This window comes from Haliotis cracherodii, unplaced genomic scaffold, assembly GCF_022045235.1.
Source record: "Haliotis cracherodii isolate W230 unplaced genomic scaffold, xgHalCrac1.p SCAF_5, whole genome shotgun sequence".
Lineage (NCBI taxonomy): Eukaryota > Metazoa > Mollusca > Gastropoda > Lepetellida > Haliotidae > Haliotis > Haliotis cracherodii.
In genome coordinates this window covers 39,145,123-39,163,830 of record NW_027266308.1, presented here as the reverse complement: position 1 = coordinate 39,163,830, position 18,708 = coordinate 39,145,123, and the positions used below count along the sequence as shown (strand labels likewise).

Here is an 18,708-nt window from a genome sequence, read left to right as displayed (position 1 = left end):
CATGTTGATATATACTTTAAGGCAAAGTTGACTGTGATGATATATAGAGAATCGCACCCGAGTGTCTTTTGATAAAAGTGGAAATACTCGGAGGCTTGAAACTCTTGACGTGAAGATCCGGGGTAGAATAGGTCTTCAGCAACCCATGCTTGCCGTAAAAGACGACTATGCTTATCGTAAGAGGGGATTAACGGGATCTGGTGGTCAGGCTCGCTGACTTGGTTGATGCATGTCACCGTATCCCAATTGCGTGGATCGATGCTCATGATGTCAATCACTGGATTGTCTGGTTCAGACTCGATTATTTACAGACCGCCGCCATATAGCTGGAAACCAAAATCAAAACCTTTAGTTAGGCAGTTATTCACACGTTCACATCATATCTGCCGATACAAGCGCACTGGTAAAAGGATTCTACAGACGCATTATGAACTTTGCAACAAGTTCCCATCATGTATGTACACGTACTCGTGTCTGTATCGTATTAATTAATCTATTAATTATAACCAGAATACGACATTCGTGTTTAGAAAGATATATGTGTGTCCACATCAGAATATCTACAAGATGGGTTGCAGTTTTCGAAATATTTATTCATAAAAATATATTTATACACAACTGGTGTAAACATGAGTAAGTAAAAGCGGTTGACACTATATACACCAGGAAGTGTCGGAATCCTGTTGAAAAACGGAAACCGAAATAGATTATGTAATGACATGTTTTGTAACTATGGCACTAGTTACTTGACGACCCATTCTGTTGCTTCCTCTGTCTTCACGTTATAGTCGACCAAGTCCGTGTTACCACCCGGAGGAACATCCAGTGTTCTCATACCAAGTTTAATCAGGTATCGGTTGGATCTTAGACACTTATCCAAATAAAGTCAGTGTCCTGTAGATATTCCCTGGAAGTACATGGAAGTTCGGAGTATACGAAGATAAAGAAGACGCAGTGCTAACCTTTATACTTTCTCTGTATCTAAGCACTTCTGGTAACTCGGAAGTATATAAGCAATCTCTTCGATCTAAACGATCTCTAAACTGTTTAAGATTTCTGTTTATATTTTCCAAATGTTTCCAAACATATTTTGTGGGTGTGAAAAAAACTTCTTGCTTGTTGAAGAGATCATTCAAATGCTTGTTGTACGACCTGTATCTTCAGTGCCAGCAAACGTCTAATATATATCATTGACTGATTTTGTCAGAATTATCACCTGTAAAGTTTCAACAAAGCATTTAAGAAACTGGATACTAGTATATGATGCCAGCCTGTAAATAATCAAGTCTGACCAGACCATCAAGTTTTTGATTTCCTGAGAATGTCCCACGCCGTCGAGGTACGACGACACGCAATCAGCTAAGTCAACGAACCTGACCACCCGATCCGAGTCGCCTCTTAGGACAAGTTAAGGTTGGTGTGGATTAATTGTCATCCCGGAATGTCCCTGGTGCTGCATTACAGAATCAATGGTATTGTCTGTGATAAGGCATACACAATATATGATGAAATAATAAACTTGTCCTGATATAATGTCAAACAACATGAATAATTACAGATAGTGTCCACTTTCAGATTACGTTCTAAAAAACGTAACTGCGGTACAGAAGAATTCTGTGTGTCGTGGAACCAACACTCTCTGGATCCTGACACGCTTAAGGGACGTAATTGTTCCACAGAGACAATAAAAACACACTGAATATTGTTATCTGTATGATCTGACGAGAACATCGAACATTCGTCATGCATCTGTTGCTGCTGGTGATTGATGGATAGGTTGACGTCCATCTTCTTTGTTCATGGCGATATCTGTTTCCGACGCAGGTCCAATGCTACAGTAGCATCCATCATGCGACGTCATCACGTTACCGTTGACGTTCCCCGTCCTAATCTCGCCATCGTCGTTGACGGACTGTCTAATTTGGGAGATGTTTTGATAAACAGCTTCAGCAACCCTTCTGTTCTGGTGTTGGTTAAAGTTCGTTCCTGCATCCGGGATCGTGTGATTCCTGTCGTCTGCTCTGTCAAATTCCCCAGGATCAGCTTTGCGATCATCCACTGGCACTAGGTCGTCCTTAAGACTGAGATATTCATTTTCATCCCCATTATCATCCAGACAAACATTGCTGTTGAATTTAGGTGGGTCGTTTGTGATTATCACTCTATCGTAATCGGATCCAACTACTGTGCCATCGCCACCTACTAAAACATGATCATAAGGTTTTACTGAAGAAGGAACGACAGAGCTGCACTGTGATAGGACATTGTATCCTTCGTCCTTGTCCAACTGTGGGTCGTTCATATAGATGTGTAAGATGGGTCTGACGGTGGCGACGGGAAGGTGGGATTGACCGTGTCTCCCTTGGTGTTCTGACAGGGTGTCGTAGATGTGATCATCTTCAAACATCGTGGCATACGCCCTGTTGTCATATCCGACGTTGTTTGTCGTGTCAGTCGTTGGTTTAGCTTCAAAGAAAAGCAGTCTGTGTCTGGAAGGCAGTGTTAGGTTCATTAATAGAAATATAGAATTAGTAGAAATATTATAAGGCTTGTAATTAATGGGGGACATCCGTCATCGAATTACATTACTGAACAGAGAGAGGTCGTTTTGCAAAACGTAATGAATATTTATATTTTTTTTATATTTCTTTATGATTACGTAACGGTTACATTTCAAGTATTTAAGTGTAGAGCTATAAAAAAATGGCAACGCACTGACGTTCCTTTGAAGATTAGTCATGTAATTGTTTTGGTTGGTTGGTTTGTTGTTTAACGCCGCACTCAGCAATATTCCAGCTATATGACGGCGGTCTGTAAATAATCAAGTCTGGACCAGACAATCCAGTGATTAAGATCATGAGCGTCGATCCACCAACTGGGATCGATGACATGCATCAACCAAGTCATCGAGCCTGATCACCCGATCCGGTTAGTCGACTTTTACGACAAGCATAGTCACCTTTTACGGGTTGCTGAAGACCTATTCTACCCCGGAATCTTCACGGGTCGTTATTGTTTTGGAGGATAGACATTTCATGTTAATTGATACCGTCTTCCGTTCATTAGATGTAATCAAGTTCACTGCTGTTGCGAGTGTTGCGTAACTACATGATACACAGGAGATGTGTAGTCTTCGTTTGGCGTTAAACGTACCTTTTCATGATCACAATAGCGGCAATCGTCAGGGCGAGGATGACTACACAGGCGATAGAGATGCCTATGAGAGTCCCTGAAACATATCGCACAGTAGATGTAATGTTGAGTGAGTGGGCGTATGTTGCCTACACATAATCAAGTCTTGGGCAAAGGCTGACTGCATGAACAACATCATAAGCCGCCAGGGTACGGTGGGACACGCTGTCTGGTGAAACTGTGCACAACGTGCTCCCCACCAGTCGGCTTTTAACACAGGGCTTGGGGAAGAAGGACGTCAACTCTATATAACTGACTATCAATTTCTACGCAATACTAGTATATAAACACGCAGAGGTCGAACATTCTTTCAATAAGATATTGTTGTAATATTGCTGAACTATTATGAAAAGCGGTATAAAATAAAATCGAAAACAACTTTTCCAGACCCTCCATTTGTACAATTTAGAATCCTCACCACCGGAGAATGCTTCCAACAAAATATGGTTGGTATTTATCTCTTAGTTCCAGAGAAGAAGTCGCTTAAATCAATAATGCCAAATTACCTCTGTTTCGCCCCGCCCCTCTGGGGGTAAGCTAAAACAACATTCACATGCACTTATAACGTGCATACCTTCAGTTAAAACTATTATTAAAATTCCAACAAAGCTGAACTGTCACATTTTTTTCCTAAATAATCCAAAAGCCATTTCTACAATGAAAAACACATGCCTCCCTGGGACGAGCAGATGAGTATTAAAATGCTACTAAGAGGCATACACAACTACTCTTACCAGTATCAAGCCCCTGGTAGTCCCTGGAAGCGTTGGTACTGGTGGACGTGGCATGGGCCGAGGAGGACGAAGTTGCCTCTAGTGTTGTCCCCGCCTCTGTAGGAAGTGGTGGTGATGATGTCGACGCTGACGGATGAGATGTCGTGGTGCTTGTAGAAAAGCTCGTGCTCTGTGTTCCTGTTGATGGCAAACAGTGTTTCATAGTGGATAAAGCAAAGAATGAAAAAATGGACCTGAAATACAAAAGAAATAAAAAGAAAGGTCGTCACTAACATTGGCAACCAAAATAGCACTGTGCTTGTAACGACATTAGGTCTAGGTTTGACAATGAGGACAATATATATTTTAATATTTATGAGGGGGAAAAAAACATAAATGTAAGATGGTATTTTCGATTTTTATAGTGGTTTGCATGACCATCATGTAAGGTTATAATGACACAGAAACTGACGTGTCACACACTCGAACCACGGGATGCCAATTTTAAACAAACATGGGTATTTGGGACCTATCGTGCGCGGAATCCCATCAGTTGTCAGCATGGAGGCCCCGTTCTGCCTAGAAAATATAAGTGAAGGGTTTACATCTCATTTGTTACGAATGGTGAGTGAGTGAATGAGTATATCGCCACTTTTCTGTTTGCAATATTCCAGCCATATCACTGCTGGGAACACCAGAAATGGGCTTAAGAAATTGTACCCAAGTGGAGAATCGAACCCGGGCTCGGGATGACGAGTGAACGCTTTAACCACTGGGCTTCCTAACGTCCTGTTATGAAAAGAGGTACATACCGACTTGACAAACTGCCTTCAGGCTGTGGGTACAAAGGGACCAGAGCAGAGTTGTATCGTTCTGTTTGGACTTGTTTACAGACAGACAGAACCGGTCAGTGTGTCTGTCGTTATCCATGTTGACGTCACTACCTATATTACAGACAAAATACTCAGCATGAGTAAACATAGACCATAGCGTGTAAAATATATACCTAATACTCCAGGAAGCAACAGGTACGAAGACACACCAACACGCCTAACGCCGATATGTTTCACTGGATCCTTATTTAATCTACATTCTTCCCTACACCATATACTTAAAACATGCAAACATGTTTGATTTCTACATAAACAGAAATTCAAGATTTGGCTGAAAAGTGTCTAATATTGACGATACTGTATATCTGAGTCTCAATGGGAAAAAAACCTAATAGCATTTCTGTAAAATATTTCAAACAACCATTGAAATATTAAATCATAGGATAACATTAGCGCCACAATTTGTATATATTTCAAGAAAAGTACATGACATGCTCTCTTTTGTTTCACTGAGAATACATCTCCATTGAAGCAGTACAAAGAAGTCCCTGTTATATTACCATTGATCCACACACGCCGGTACAGGCGTCTCAGGCCGATCCAGTACGTGTAGTAGTTTGATGGGTAGTAGGAATATGTCATAGCGTCTGTCAGGTCGTCGAGGTTGGCGTCCGACACTTTCAGCAGTCTACGTCTAGCCTCGGACGTGTCCCAGCTTCTGAACCCATGTTCAACACACGTGGTGCCTGCGCATCTCACTGGACTGGGTGCATTGCCTGTTGACAATAATCAAACTGACTACTGCGGCGCCCAATATTACTGGTGTATAGAACTAGTTTTATCCGCATATATCCCTTCCTTCCTGGATCAGATGAAAACATTATGTCATGAACCTTAAATATCCACCATGCAGCGGCTGCCTGGGTGTGATATATGTAAGCTGCGACATTCTTGGCTTGAAACGTCTTTATTTTGTAACTGCAATGGGATCTTGCACCTTCTATGCCAGATATATGCAGGTTTTCTAATGTCAATTCTGATATCAATCCATTCTTTTATTTCCCACCAAAATTATGTTTACAAGTGACATTACATAAGTTTTATTTGTTTATTTATAGGAGAAAAGACGTTAGGTTACCTGTAAATGCGAGTGATCGCGTGGTGCTACAGTTGTTATCGTCGTGGAAAGAAGAGGAATAGTGATGAAATGTATTTCGGTTCTTCTTCGCATAAACACACTGGCCCTGGGATGCCAGGGTGATGTCAATGTCCACTGAAACGCAACAGTCCAACTGTGTCAGGCAGCCTGAGGTAATTATTCAGGTGCATTAATATATTTTCACCTTTCCAAACAGTGAACAATGTGTCCAGTACGTTACAAAGCACTGCCCATGGAGATGTTAGTTAAGGAGAACATACTGCAACTGCCATTTTCCGCAATGTCAAAACAAAATAGAATTCCGTCAATGCTAAGTGTACATTAATTGAACTGTGGATTCAAGATAATGTTGGCATTAATAATCCACGGGGGCACGGGTGGCCCAGTCGTCTAAGGCGCCGCGATTCGCTTTGCAGAGTTGCGTCCCTTGGGCACGCAAGAAACCTATGACTGTGGGTTCGAATCCCGGTTCGCCTCGATTATGTTTCTAGGTTTGTCAGCACCATACCCGTGCTCGTGGGTTTCACCGAAGTAGTAAACGTCTGATACCTGCATCACTTCGGGCTTTCCTCCCATATTAAGCTGACACGCCGTGATATGACTGGAATACTGTTAAATGCAGCGTTAAACCCAACTCACCCACTCATTAATAATCCACCATCAATCGTCATTTGTGAAAAATAATTTATCGTTCAAACAACAGAGGGATGTCAAAGAGGTGAGGTGAGTTAAAAGTGAGATAAAATCAAGTCAGCTCTATTGCAGCCATAAAATCACTATGGACTATGCAGTGTGGACTTGGATGCGTGTTGATGTAGAGGGTTACCTATTTCATAGACTGACACGCCCTTTCCATCACCACACCATTCATTATAGTTCCCCGAGCATCTGACTTCCGTTACTGTTTTGCCCACGTTAGTTTGGTATCCTTCATCAACAAGACAGTAGCAGGCCTTTCCCTGCAACAACATCCCAAGCATTAAAAAAGTGCAAAAAAAACCCAACATGAAATGTTAAGGGGTTACAAATAATGTTACTTAAATAAAAAAAATATTCTGTAATAATATTGCTATGATTCAAACACATCGGGGTCAGGTTTTTTTTCAGTGGTCTGTAATGCCTCAATTCACTGTGCAGAGAGTTGTACCCTGTGCGTTTGCCAGAAATCTCTGTTTTGAATCTAAGAATCTTCCTGATTATCAAATGAATTACCCTTTTGGATAGAATTCTTTAAGTGGGCGAAGGTTAATGTACATAATCAGATTTATGATAATTACAGAGATATTGTATTGTATGGTATAGAAGGAGGCACAGAGGAGTGTACTTTGATGAATTATTTACTACTGCTAGCAAAGTATATTGTGTACAGATGTAAAGTAACTGAAACCGACGGCCTTTTTAGAATATTTACAAGAGAACTAGAAATACAATACAAAGAACTACAGTATAACAATGTTAATCTTGCAGAAAAAATTAAATGTGTACTGAATAATTAGATGAGCATTATTGCTTTAATCAACTCAAACCCAAATATAAACCCTGGTATGCCAGGCCACGTGGCAATGTACAGGGCCATGTAAAATCGTGGACAATAAACATGAATAAATGATTTAAAAAAACAAAGACAAAAAAAATCTTCCTGATTATGATTTTCGGTTCGTCAGCACCATCCAGGTGGTATAATGGATAATATACACTCACTCACGCATTGAGAAAACGTTTCTTACACTAAGGCCGATTCTTGTATATCCCTTGCCACAGTGCAGGTGACAGTGGAAGGCCGTATTTCCTTCTATCTCCGTCGGCTTTCCCCTTGAGGGGAACTTTGTGTAACCCGTATGTTCGTACAGAGGTGATTCATCATCTACAATGTACATCAAGCTCAAATGTAGTAAACAATGACAACTAGAGTAAGTAATCATTTAGCCATGCTCAGTTCTTACTGAATGAAAAATTGAAAATACATTATATGGCAGAATTACCATAGAACCGTAATTCCAAACTTTGGTAAATTCGAACTTGTCACATTAAATGATCTAAATGCGTTTTTCGCAACCAAAATACTAAGTGTTTCGATTTCATCATCGTGACTTACCTGTAAAGTTAGGCGGCAATGTTTTAGCCATAGCGTGACTTGAATATGATAAACAATTATAGCATACATAAATCTTCAAAAGTACAATAACTGGCATATATCACAGATTTGTGTTAATAGTACAATCGACGATTCTTTTAGCGGAGATTTGTTATGAATATGGAAACGGTTTTGTCGCTTGTATTATTCCCTTAATACCTAGCACCAGGCAGGATGACAAGTACCATATATTTTACTTAGTTTTGTATCTTAGGGAGTACAAAACGTCCTTTATTATCACAATTTTGAGTGGAGTCCTGATTAGATAATTATAAGGTAAGATATTGATAATACATGTCCAAGTCCAAGTTGAGTACTCCATGGCCCCGATCCAATATGTCTGCCCGGGATCCAATATGGCCGCCAAATCTTGATGACTCTCAAGGGATGGTGGTATGTAGAGATTCCCTTCAAACTCCTCACATCCTTTCTGAGAAGCATCCCACCAGTTACTTTTTGTGGTTTGGATGATGTATCCATTGTCTGGAGTACCTAATACAAACAATTAGTTTAGAATTCATAACAATGCAGTTCTATTTTGGGTTGAATGACAAAATTGCAGTGGTTGGTTGGTTTGTTGTTTAACGCCGCACTCAGCAATATTACAGCTATATGACGGCGGTCTATAAATAATCAAGTCTGGACCAGACAATCCAGTGACTGATATCATGAGCATCGATCCACGTAATTGGGATCGATGATATGCATCAACCAAGTCAGAAGGCCTGACCACCCGATCCCGTTAGTCGCCTTTTACGGCAAGCATGGGTTCCTGAAGACCTATTTTAACCCGGATCTTCACGGGTCCAAAAGTGCAGTGATTCCGGTTGTTGTTTTAATGATCGATCAACATGTTGTGTGCATGGATATGCACCCATTTTATTCATTCAGTTACAGAGTACAAATCTCTCCATCAATGTAATTGTATATATTGATTGAGTGTAGGACGTCATCTCAATGTTGAGGGGGCACGGGTGGCCCAGTCGTCTAAGGCGCCGCGATTCGCTGTGCAGAGTTGCGTCCCTTGGGCACGCCAGAAACTTATGATTATGGGTTCGAATCCCGATTCTCCCCGATTATGTTTCTAGGTTTGTCAGCACCATACCCGTGCTCGTGGGTTTCACCGAAGTGGTAAACGTCTTAGACCCGCATCACTTCGGGCTTTACTCCCACATTAAGCTGTCACGCCGTGATATAACTGGAATACTGTTAAAAGCGGCGTTTAACCCAATTCACTCACTCACTCACTCACTCAATGTTGACGTCATTTTAGGCCTGTGAATTACAATTCTAAGCTGCATTCATCACAACTCGCCCATTTTCATAACGCGCAAGGCGTCCTCCTCCGTTCAACAAACCAATCAGAATGCGGGTATGGTTATACGTACTTGATCGCAGAATACATCCTTAATATTATTCTTTATAAAATTTATCAAAATGTCAGTAAAAGTTGTTTCACCATGCTGAATAATAAACTGGTTGTACATGGCACCCGTGTTTAATTCAGAGTGAGTGAGTTTGATGTAACGCAGCTTTTAACAGTATTCCAGTTATACCACGGCGTGTCAGCTTTACACTGTATGCATAAAGAAATATTCATTTTTATCCTGTATCAGCCCTTGACCTTATTAGTTGCAACGCTGTATCTAAATGTTGATTCACAAGCTGGGAGTCTATAAAAAAATTCTAATTTTTTACATGTATACATGTAACTATGATTTCATTCTTTAACTATTATCAAAAGGCACTGCATGTCCACAGTGCGAAAAGGCACATGTCAGTTAAATGACGGCATACGGCATACCTAAGGGGCATAACTCTGTACAGCGAATTGCGGGCCACCCACACCTATTAAAGCTGTAAGAGATTTAAAATTAGAAAGCTATTTGCTGACGGACGCTATATATGTTGACGCCACCAAGCCCACGTACCTTCGGTCAGGTGACATGAAGACGCAATAAATATTTTTTTTATATTACCTTCAAGAACAATGCTGCTGTTCAACGTTTTAAAACCATTATGAAATCCTTATGTCTTATAGATAAAAGCAGTGTATAAGGTTTGTGGGTCTTATTGTAAAATCTTGTTGTATAATGCTTGTCAATACAATGATAGAATTACCGTGACTTAATACGAATTACATATAATTATTTCCTTAAAAGGACACAGTGAGATAAGCGTGTTACAAGACAAGAAAAGCCAAATGACATCTGTGTACCTTCCTTGTTTTCTTTGTAGTTTCAGACGGGACGAGCGAACGCTTTAACCACTAGGCTACCCCACCGCCCTCTATTTAATGAAAACCACTTTGTCACTGATCATGAGAGTTATTTCACACGAGTGTAATGTCAATTTTCTTTTCTTCAGATAAATATAGTCTTCCATCACTCACAGTATTCTTCATGTTTACCCTAGCCCTGCACCATGACTGTGGGATATTTATTTTATGAAAAAAATAATACAGTAAACTACGGTTATAACGAACACGCTTATAACGAACTTACGGATATAACGAACTTACTTTTTTGGTCCTGACTATTTGCTGTAGTTATGCTGTATATATGCTTATAACGAACTACGGTTATAACGAACTAAAATTAGTAGTCCCTTTGAGTTCGTTATAACCGTACTCTAGAAACGCATACAAAAGTAAGTCTAGCCTTCTCTAGCTAGCTCTATTCCACATAATCAGCATAGAGAGATTGTTTTTTTAGAGTCAAGAAGGATATTGTGTAATATAAGATTTCATAGACTAAATGTTCTTCTAAGTTTACCCGCATTGTACGCGTTAGTAAATCAAGACTTAACAGCATAGGCTGAACACTTCCTTGTCTGGTACCTTTAGAATCATTGTGACAGTAACGCGAATAATGAAGTTTTACATGTGTAAACGCAATACTTACCCTTCGCTGTTGTCACAACTTGATATACCACTTGATATAAACAAAGGAACCACACCACGTTATGAGGGATGTGATGTCCACAGAAGATCTGCCATCGTCGAGTCGCCATATTGAAATCGGCGATAGAGGAAATTATGTAAGCCTTTTCACCTGCTGGTGTAGTTATAAAGTTACGGTCCAACACTCGAAGGTTGTCACCGGCTATATATCTTACTGAGGCCGTCCATATTTTTCCATGTGTTTCTAATCTCCAACATCAACCATCAAGACAGCGTGGGGAGGGGGATGGGAGGTCTAAAAGTCAAATTGTTTTCCACTATTTGTGTAATTTATTTAATGAAAATGTAATTTAATTTATAGTTTAAAAAACCCCACATGCCCCCAGTCTTTAAATTAATTTATGACGTAGACGGAGTATCGAATAAACAATGCCGAAGAAAGATCAAGTTGACATGTGTTTTTATGAGTGTACAATGGTAGCAGTATTTGTTTTATCACATTTGTTTTTAGTTCATGTTGGAATGTAAATTCAGGGCGGACGGAATATGGGAAACACAGAAAAAAATACGGATAGCCTAATCTACTACCCTGACGTCAAGCAGATTTATTGCAAAACATCCTGCTGTAGTTATTAACGTTTCACTGTGAACACGATTGCTCAGATCTTAAGGACCCTATCAAAATGTTGATACTAAGCGCCGGGCAAAAACATAGAAAACAATGTTTTCTCCTTCTGCCAAGATTTCAAAGATCGTCTTACGACTTTTGCTCAAAAGTTGTTTGATCAAGGTTACAGCATTAAAGACCTCAGTAAAGCTTTCAAAAAGTCTTATGGTAGGCGTCTGGAGCACATTTCTAAATTTAACGCATCGGTGAAAAAAATGAGATCTGGTGCATTTTGACACTGTTATGACGTTATTCATCTAAATCGAAAACAAGAGATCCGGGGTAGAATAGGTCTTCAGCAACCCATGCCTGCCGTAAAAGGCGACTATGCTTCTCGTGAAAGGCGACTAACGGGATCTGGTGGTCAGGCTAGCTGACTTTGTGGATGTATGTCATCGTATCCCAAATGCGTGGATCGATGCTCATGATATCAATCACTGGATTGCCTGGTCCTGATTCGATTATTTACAGATCACCGTCATATAGCTGGAATATTGCTGAGTGCGTCGTTTAACAACAAACAAACCAACCGTTATGTTCCACTGTTTTTTTAAGGGGGACAATTGACTTGCCTTTGCATGTGTGACGGTGCAAACAGTGGAGCAGGATACGCTCACCTTTTTGCGGAAATCCTGGTATCGTCACTATTTGATAGTTATTAATAAAGAGTTTTCAAATGAGTTACAAATGTGCTAAACAGTGCGCGTCTGCAATAATGTGAATGTTGAGTCCTTTTCATACTTGGTTTGTGATCACAAGAATATGGCTGGCTGGCGAGGCGTATTAAATAAACAAATAATGTTTGTATTTCTGAAATTTTATTTGCATGGTTTGTACATGCATGCTGCTGCACTATCGTGAATAAGTTGTTAAGTCTGAACGTTTGTGAGGTGTTTGGACGCTATAATGAAACATCTGTGTGTATGTTGTGTCACGTGACAACAGTGCATGACGCACGAGGAAACATCTATGCGCATGTGACCTGACAACAGTGAGCTTGGTTTAACGCCCGGCGACACTGGACGCTGCTCGTGATATCACCGAGTGTCTCATCGATTTGCGTTAGTAGTTTGGAAAATATTATCATATCTAATGTGTTGTCCTTAACGATATTCGGGGATTCGTGTTTTAATAAGCCTTGAAAAAATAAAACAAGTTGTTGTCTGTAAGAAAGACCTACGTCTTCAAACACCGGTCAAACAAAACTTAATAAACTTATTCAAGTTTTCAATGCAAGTTTCATCAGGAAGTTTTCTGAGAAAAAGGAGTGGAGTGATTTACCCGATCTTCATGTGAAAATACTCTTCGTGTTGTCAACAATGTATATATTAATAACATTCGCTGACATGTAAGCTCTTCATGGTCACATATGCAGGTGTAAATCATTATCAGTCTGCACGACTTGCTCGTAAACCGTAATCACGTGACCAATACGGACTGAAACAGCATGACATGAGGCCAATATTCAATGATTCTTTGTTCGTCATATATGTTAGTCAAAAGTGAGGATCATTGACGCATTTTCTAAAAATGTACAGCCAATGTTCAAGAACATAATAAAAAAAGTGAATATTTCTCTTGATTAATGTGGGGGTAGACTAACATTTAGTCTCTGAAATCTTATATTACACATTATCCTTCTTGACTCTAAAAATAAAAATCTATGCTGATTTCAGATTAGAGCTAGTTTGAGCTGGCTAGACTTGCTCAAGTTTCTAGATTATTATCTTTTCATAAAATAAATATATTCCATGGTCATGGTGCAGGACTAATGTGGGAGGTTTAAGAGTATATGTTTTTTCTTCCAAGCCAGTATCGACACCGAAAAAAACATTCTCTGCTTCGAATTTGAATGTTTCATGTGTGAACGTTGACACACTGATGGATGGTTTATGTATGACCAAACCAGTCAGCCAGTGTGCCGTGTATCTAGGTGTGTACTCAAGCTGTCGCTGGGATAATAATTCTCCCCAACTCTGATGGCCTGCTGTATGATTGGTTGTGTGCGACTTTCCTTATGTTGCGACGAATGACTTGAAACGTATTTACTCGTATCAATTATCTTTATTACTCATTTAGAATCTTGCGATCAGGTTAGCCAGTCGCCATCTCGTAAAAACACATACAAGTCGACTGACTGTTCGGACATCATGGTGTCAAATAGTTTGATGTGACGTCACTTACTTGTCACGTGACAACTGACCACGTACCCACCTCGAGTTACCTTACGGATAGTCCGATGACGGTCACAAGATAGATCCAATTGTCCCACATAAATACTACTTCAGCAACCCATGCTTGCCGTAAAAGGCGACTGTGCTTGTTTTAATAGGCGACTAACGGGTTGGTCAGGCTCGCTGACCTGGTTGATGCATGTCATCGTATCCCAATTGCGTGGATCGATGCTCATGTTTTCAATCACTGGATTGTCTGGTCCAGACTCGATTATTTACAGACAGCCGTCATATAGCTGGAATATTGCTGAGTGCGGCGTTAAACAACAAACAAAGAAACTGCCCCCCAAAGTCTTTAAATCTTTAACTTTAAATGATCAACTCACCACATGTATCAATAGTAGTATGAGCGGGATTTTACGAGCTGAATGTTCTTTTACACCTACGACCTTCGGTCTCATGCTGTTCAAGCCTAATCAGAAACTAGTGACACCTGTAACTAATAGAACACGGCACATGTGCTGATCAAGGAACTTATACTCGTATGTATATCACGAGCATGTGTTTATGAAGTACTATCAAAAGGTTCGCGAAGAGGTGCGCCTGCCCTCCTCCAAGGTGCACCCGTCACAAACACATGCAAAGGCAAGTCAAATGTTCACCTGAAAAAAAACAATGACACAATTTTTGTCACTGATGCGTCAAATTTGGAAATATCCTCGACATGTCCAATATAAACATTTTTAAAGCTTTACTGAGGCTTGGAATATTGTAGTCCTGACTGAGGCTTGGAATATTGTAGTCCTGATCAAACTGCTTTGTGAGCTAGAGTCAGATGATGCTTTTGGAAATCTTCGTAGAAAGAGCATGCTCGTTTGTACCATGACAATGAATAAAACGAATAGATAAACGGGGGTCCGTGTACATATATATACATTGTATATACGAAATTAGTCCGAATTTGACTGCTTACCTGAGAGACAACAACAAAACATCCAGGCCTATAGTGAGAACTTAACACCCAGTAGAGTTGGTCACTACATGCCCCAGTCGAGTTATTAAAGTCACGCGTATTTGGTCGACAAGGCCGGGAACCCATGATAGCATATTTTTTTTTACTGTGTCTAAAACTATGTGTTCCCTTATTCATTTCCAACAGCCAAACCTCGTTAATCCAGACTTGTAAGAGAGTATTGTCTTCGTTTGTTTGTTGTTTAACGCCGCACTCAGCAACATTACAGCTATATGACGGCGGTCTGAAAATAATCGAGTCTGAACCAGACAATCCAGTGATTGATATCATGAGCATCGATCCACGCTATTGGGATACGATGACATACATCCACAAAGTCAGCGAGCCTGACCACCCGATCCCGTTAGTCGCCTTTCACGGTAAGCATAGTCGTCTTTTACGGCAAGCATGGGTTGCTGAAGACCTATTCTACCCCGGATCTCTTGTTTTAGATATAGATGAGTAACGTCACTTATATTTTATAATTCACTAATAAACCGTTGAAAACACATTAAAACAAAATGTAAAAGTAAACATCGTAAAATGAAACTATTTGAAAAACGGCATGTAACTCTTAAACATTCTCGTCATCATAAAAAAGACTATGGTACGGTGAACAGACATTAAATAAATACAAAAAAACGCATGTTCTCGATGAATGTCGGTAGTTCAGATCCTGTCATTCCTTTTTGATGAGATATTCTGCACCCACTCTGGCACATAACCACGATATAATTAAAGAAGTGATTGTATCAGAAGACAGAAATATACAACACAATACCAACATACAACACGTGGGGCATACCTCGGGGCCACTGATGAGATACCCCCGTCCCTATTAATAAGAGTATTGTTTACTCTGTTGTCTTCTGTGACTCAATATGTGGCTTCATCATTTTAACCATAGGTTGGGGACATATAAATTTATTAATATTAATAATTACTTTAGAGAGCAGGTGCCCCTTGTCGTATCGCCATGCTATATAAATTTCGGACATTGGTCAGTTGTCATCATCCTCTTGGAATCGGATCCTTGTCCCCACATCACAGGTAAGTGGCTCTTGGTCTTGGTCTAGATTTAACTTCTACGTCAATGATATATGCTTAGTCAGTTCTTAATACCGAAGCTGCTGAAGAATGCATACAGCTTACCAATGAATGGTCAGTGTGTAGTGTGAACCATTTAAACAACAGCCTTAAGTAGCATATGCAGGGAAACTAAATTTAACGGACTTTAATAACAGTTTACTCTGGATCTAGAGTTAATGGATGAGCTACACACGAGTGAGTGAGTGAGTGAGTGAGTGAGTGAGTTGTGTTTTACGCGGTTTTGAACAATATTTCAGTTATATCACGGCTTCTTAACGTGATGTAGTTGGAAGCCTGAAGTATTGCAGATTTGGTGAAACCCATGACCACGGATATAGTGCTGATGAACAAAGGAACAAAATCAGAGCAAATCTGCCATTCGACCACACGATTGTTTGGTTTATATCTGCATATTGTTCATACTCCGTCTCCCTGTCCCCAAACTCTCACATTGACAGCATATCGTTAAATGTACCGATTAAACACTTGCTTTTATGTTTCTCACAGAAAAGGAACACACTTCTTGTGACAGGATGAATTTCCGGCTTATACACCTAGGTAAGTAATAAAATCGCTCTTTTTAAGAAATAATTATAAACTGGTATTTGTATGTTTCGTCTCCACAAAAAGAATTCGCGACAAGAATTGTTGGAGTAAGGGTTGGATAATGAATATTTGATCGTCGCAATGCCGATGTTTCGGATTCATTTAATGTTATATTAAGTTATTCCGCATTACACGGATATACTCTGACTGTTTTCTGCTTGGAGATGGAACTGTCTTACATTAACATAAATAGATTTGTTAATGTGTATTTTTGCACCTTTTTTCAGGTCTGCTGGCGCTGACCGTGTACAGCATCGAGGCGGCACGTCGAGTTAACGTTGCAAGCGTCGCCCGACGTCTGAAATCTCGGTACGGCTACCACAGCACACGTGCAGAGCTGTGTTCAGAGTTGGGTCTACACGGGAAGAACGCCATCGTGCCCGGGACGTCTTTGAAAACAGCGCGAGGGAGGGTCAAGGAGCGTCTCCGACAGACCTATGGGGGGTTGGAAGTAGTGGGAGGGAACGTAGCCGCTGACGTCAACCCCAGCCTCGGTTACACTGGCGTTGTCAGCGGTGAAATCTACACATCACTGGAGGAAGATATCCCCAACCCCGAGGACTGTGAGCAGTCACATGACGTCGTCACTGGGGTAGCGCTAACGAAGGAGGGGGTCACAGAGTCTCAAGTCAGTAATCTCAAGGTCGAGAAAAACGTCTACGTCAAGAAGAATGGCGTTGCTCGTCTGACCTATGAAATCAACTTCTTCTACATGAACGGTCACAGGCCAAGCCGTCCCTGTTACTTCATCGACGCCTGCGATCTAAGTGTAGTCCTTACGTTCAACAACATCCAGAACAAAGCTGTAGAGAGACGCCAAGACGAATGTCAAGAAAACACCACCCCGATGCCAGAGCCAACAACGACTCCAGAAGAACCTACCACAATTGAAGCTACCACCGAGGACCAATGTGACGCAGACACAACACAAGGCCGGAACACAGCTACTCCAGCAACAGCAGCACCCACAACTGCTGACCCAACAGCCTGTGTCAACCCTGCCAGAGGAGAAGGGGGCAACGAGAAGGTCGGCAAATATGTGTACGGCGTTCCACCTCTCTGCCTCAACACCACCGTCAGTGGCTCCACCTGCACGCTGGAGAACGACTACGTCAAAGTGGTGGACTTGAAACAAGGTACAAATAGGAACAACCGCGCCGCCTCCACCTACACTTGCGCCGATGGCTACGACGACGCTATCAACGGTGCCTACTCCCCTGTCCTGGATGCCATGAACTTTGGCACCAAGTCTGCCCGTATGTTTATCGAATGGTACAAGACCACTCCCCTCAACTTCAAGCCGGTTCTCTTCGTCCACTACAGCACAAACTACGAGAACGCCTTCTGGGACGGCAGCAGCCTGACATTCGGCGATGGTCGAAACACTTTCTACCCACTGGTCAACCAGGATGTTGTATCTCACGAACTTGCCCACGGAGTCACAAACCAAAACTCCAACCTCATCTACGACGATCAATCTGGCGGCATCAACGAAGCCTTCTCAGACATAACAGGGGAGACAACTGAGATGTTTGCTCGTGGTTCTAACGACTGGCTGGTTGGATCTGAAATCTTTAAGAGCACCAGTGGAGCCCTGCGTTACTTTGAAAACCCTACAAGAGACGGCCGCTCCCTCAAACACACCAGGGACTACAACGACAACGTCGATGTGCACTACAGCAGCGGCATCTTCAACCATGCCTTCTACCAGATCGTGAATGAAAACAACATGCCAATTAGAGAGGCATTCGAGTGTTTCCTCCGCGCTAACATCATCTACTGGGGCCGTTCGACCACCTTTGAGGAAGGCGCCTGTGACGTCATGCGTGCTTGCTACGACCTCGGCTACGATTATCTGGTTGTGAAACGATCCTTCGAGGTGGTAGGAGTCACTTTCAGTGAGTGTGAGGAGCCGAGCTTCATGGAGACTGTGTCTGAGAACGAGATCCTAGCGGATCTGACTGTCTCCTCCTCCCATCGTCCCGTGTTTCTGCTGGAGCCTCCATCGGGGTCAACCCGCGTCATCGTTACGTCATCTGGACAGGGTCACTCCATCAACTTGGCCGTGTACCACAACCTTGAATCTTCCATGCCGGTATCCATGGCAACAGGCGAGCTAACACACCAGCTTCCATCTGGATCACCGTCGCTGTACCTGCGTGTATCTGCTGACGTAGCCAACGCCATTACTGACGTCAACGTTCGCATCTCGTATGAATGATATCTT

At 41.4% G+C, this 18,708-nt stretch overlaps 2 protein-coding genes across 2 annotated transcripts; one reads left to right on the top strand and one right to left on the bottom strand.

Annotated features, from left to right (window-relative positions):
- Positions 1 to 1,741: 1,741 nt before the first annotated feature.
- On the bottom strand, positions 1,742 to 11,043 carry LOC139442641 (uncharacterized). The gene is made up of 10 exons (XM_071223499.1): positions 10,935 to 11,043; positions 8,326 to 8,523; positions 7,625 to 7,761; positions 6,724 to 6,856; positions 5,877 to 6,011; positions 5,299 to 5,514; positions 4,718 to 4,849; positions 3,927 to 4,103; positions 3,154 to 3,229; positions 1,742 to 2,489 (listed from the first exon to the last, which is right to left on the bottom strand). Exons 1-10 carry the CDS (start codon positions 11,041 to 11,043, stop codon positions 1,742 to 1,744), a joined length of 2,061 nt encoding a protein of 686 aa, XP_071079600.1.
- A 5,365-nt stretch (positions 11,044 to 16,408) lies between these two features.
- On the top strand, positions 16,409 to 18,702 carry LOC139444369 (elastase-like). The gene is made up of 2 exons (XM_071225322.1): positions 16,409 to 16,433; positions 16,709 to 18,702. The coding sequence occupies exons 1-2, from the start codon at positions 16,409 to 16,411 to the stop codon at positions 18,700 to 18,702; spliced, it is 2,019 nt and encodes a 672-aa protein (XP_071081423.1).
- The last annotated feature ends 6 nt before the right edge of the window (positions 18,703 to 18,708 follow it).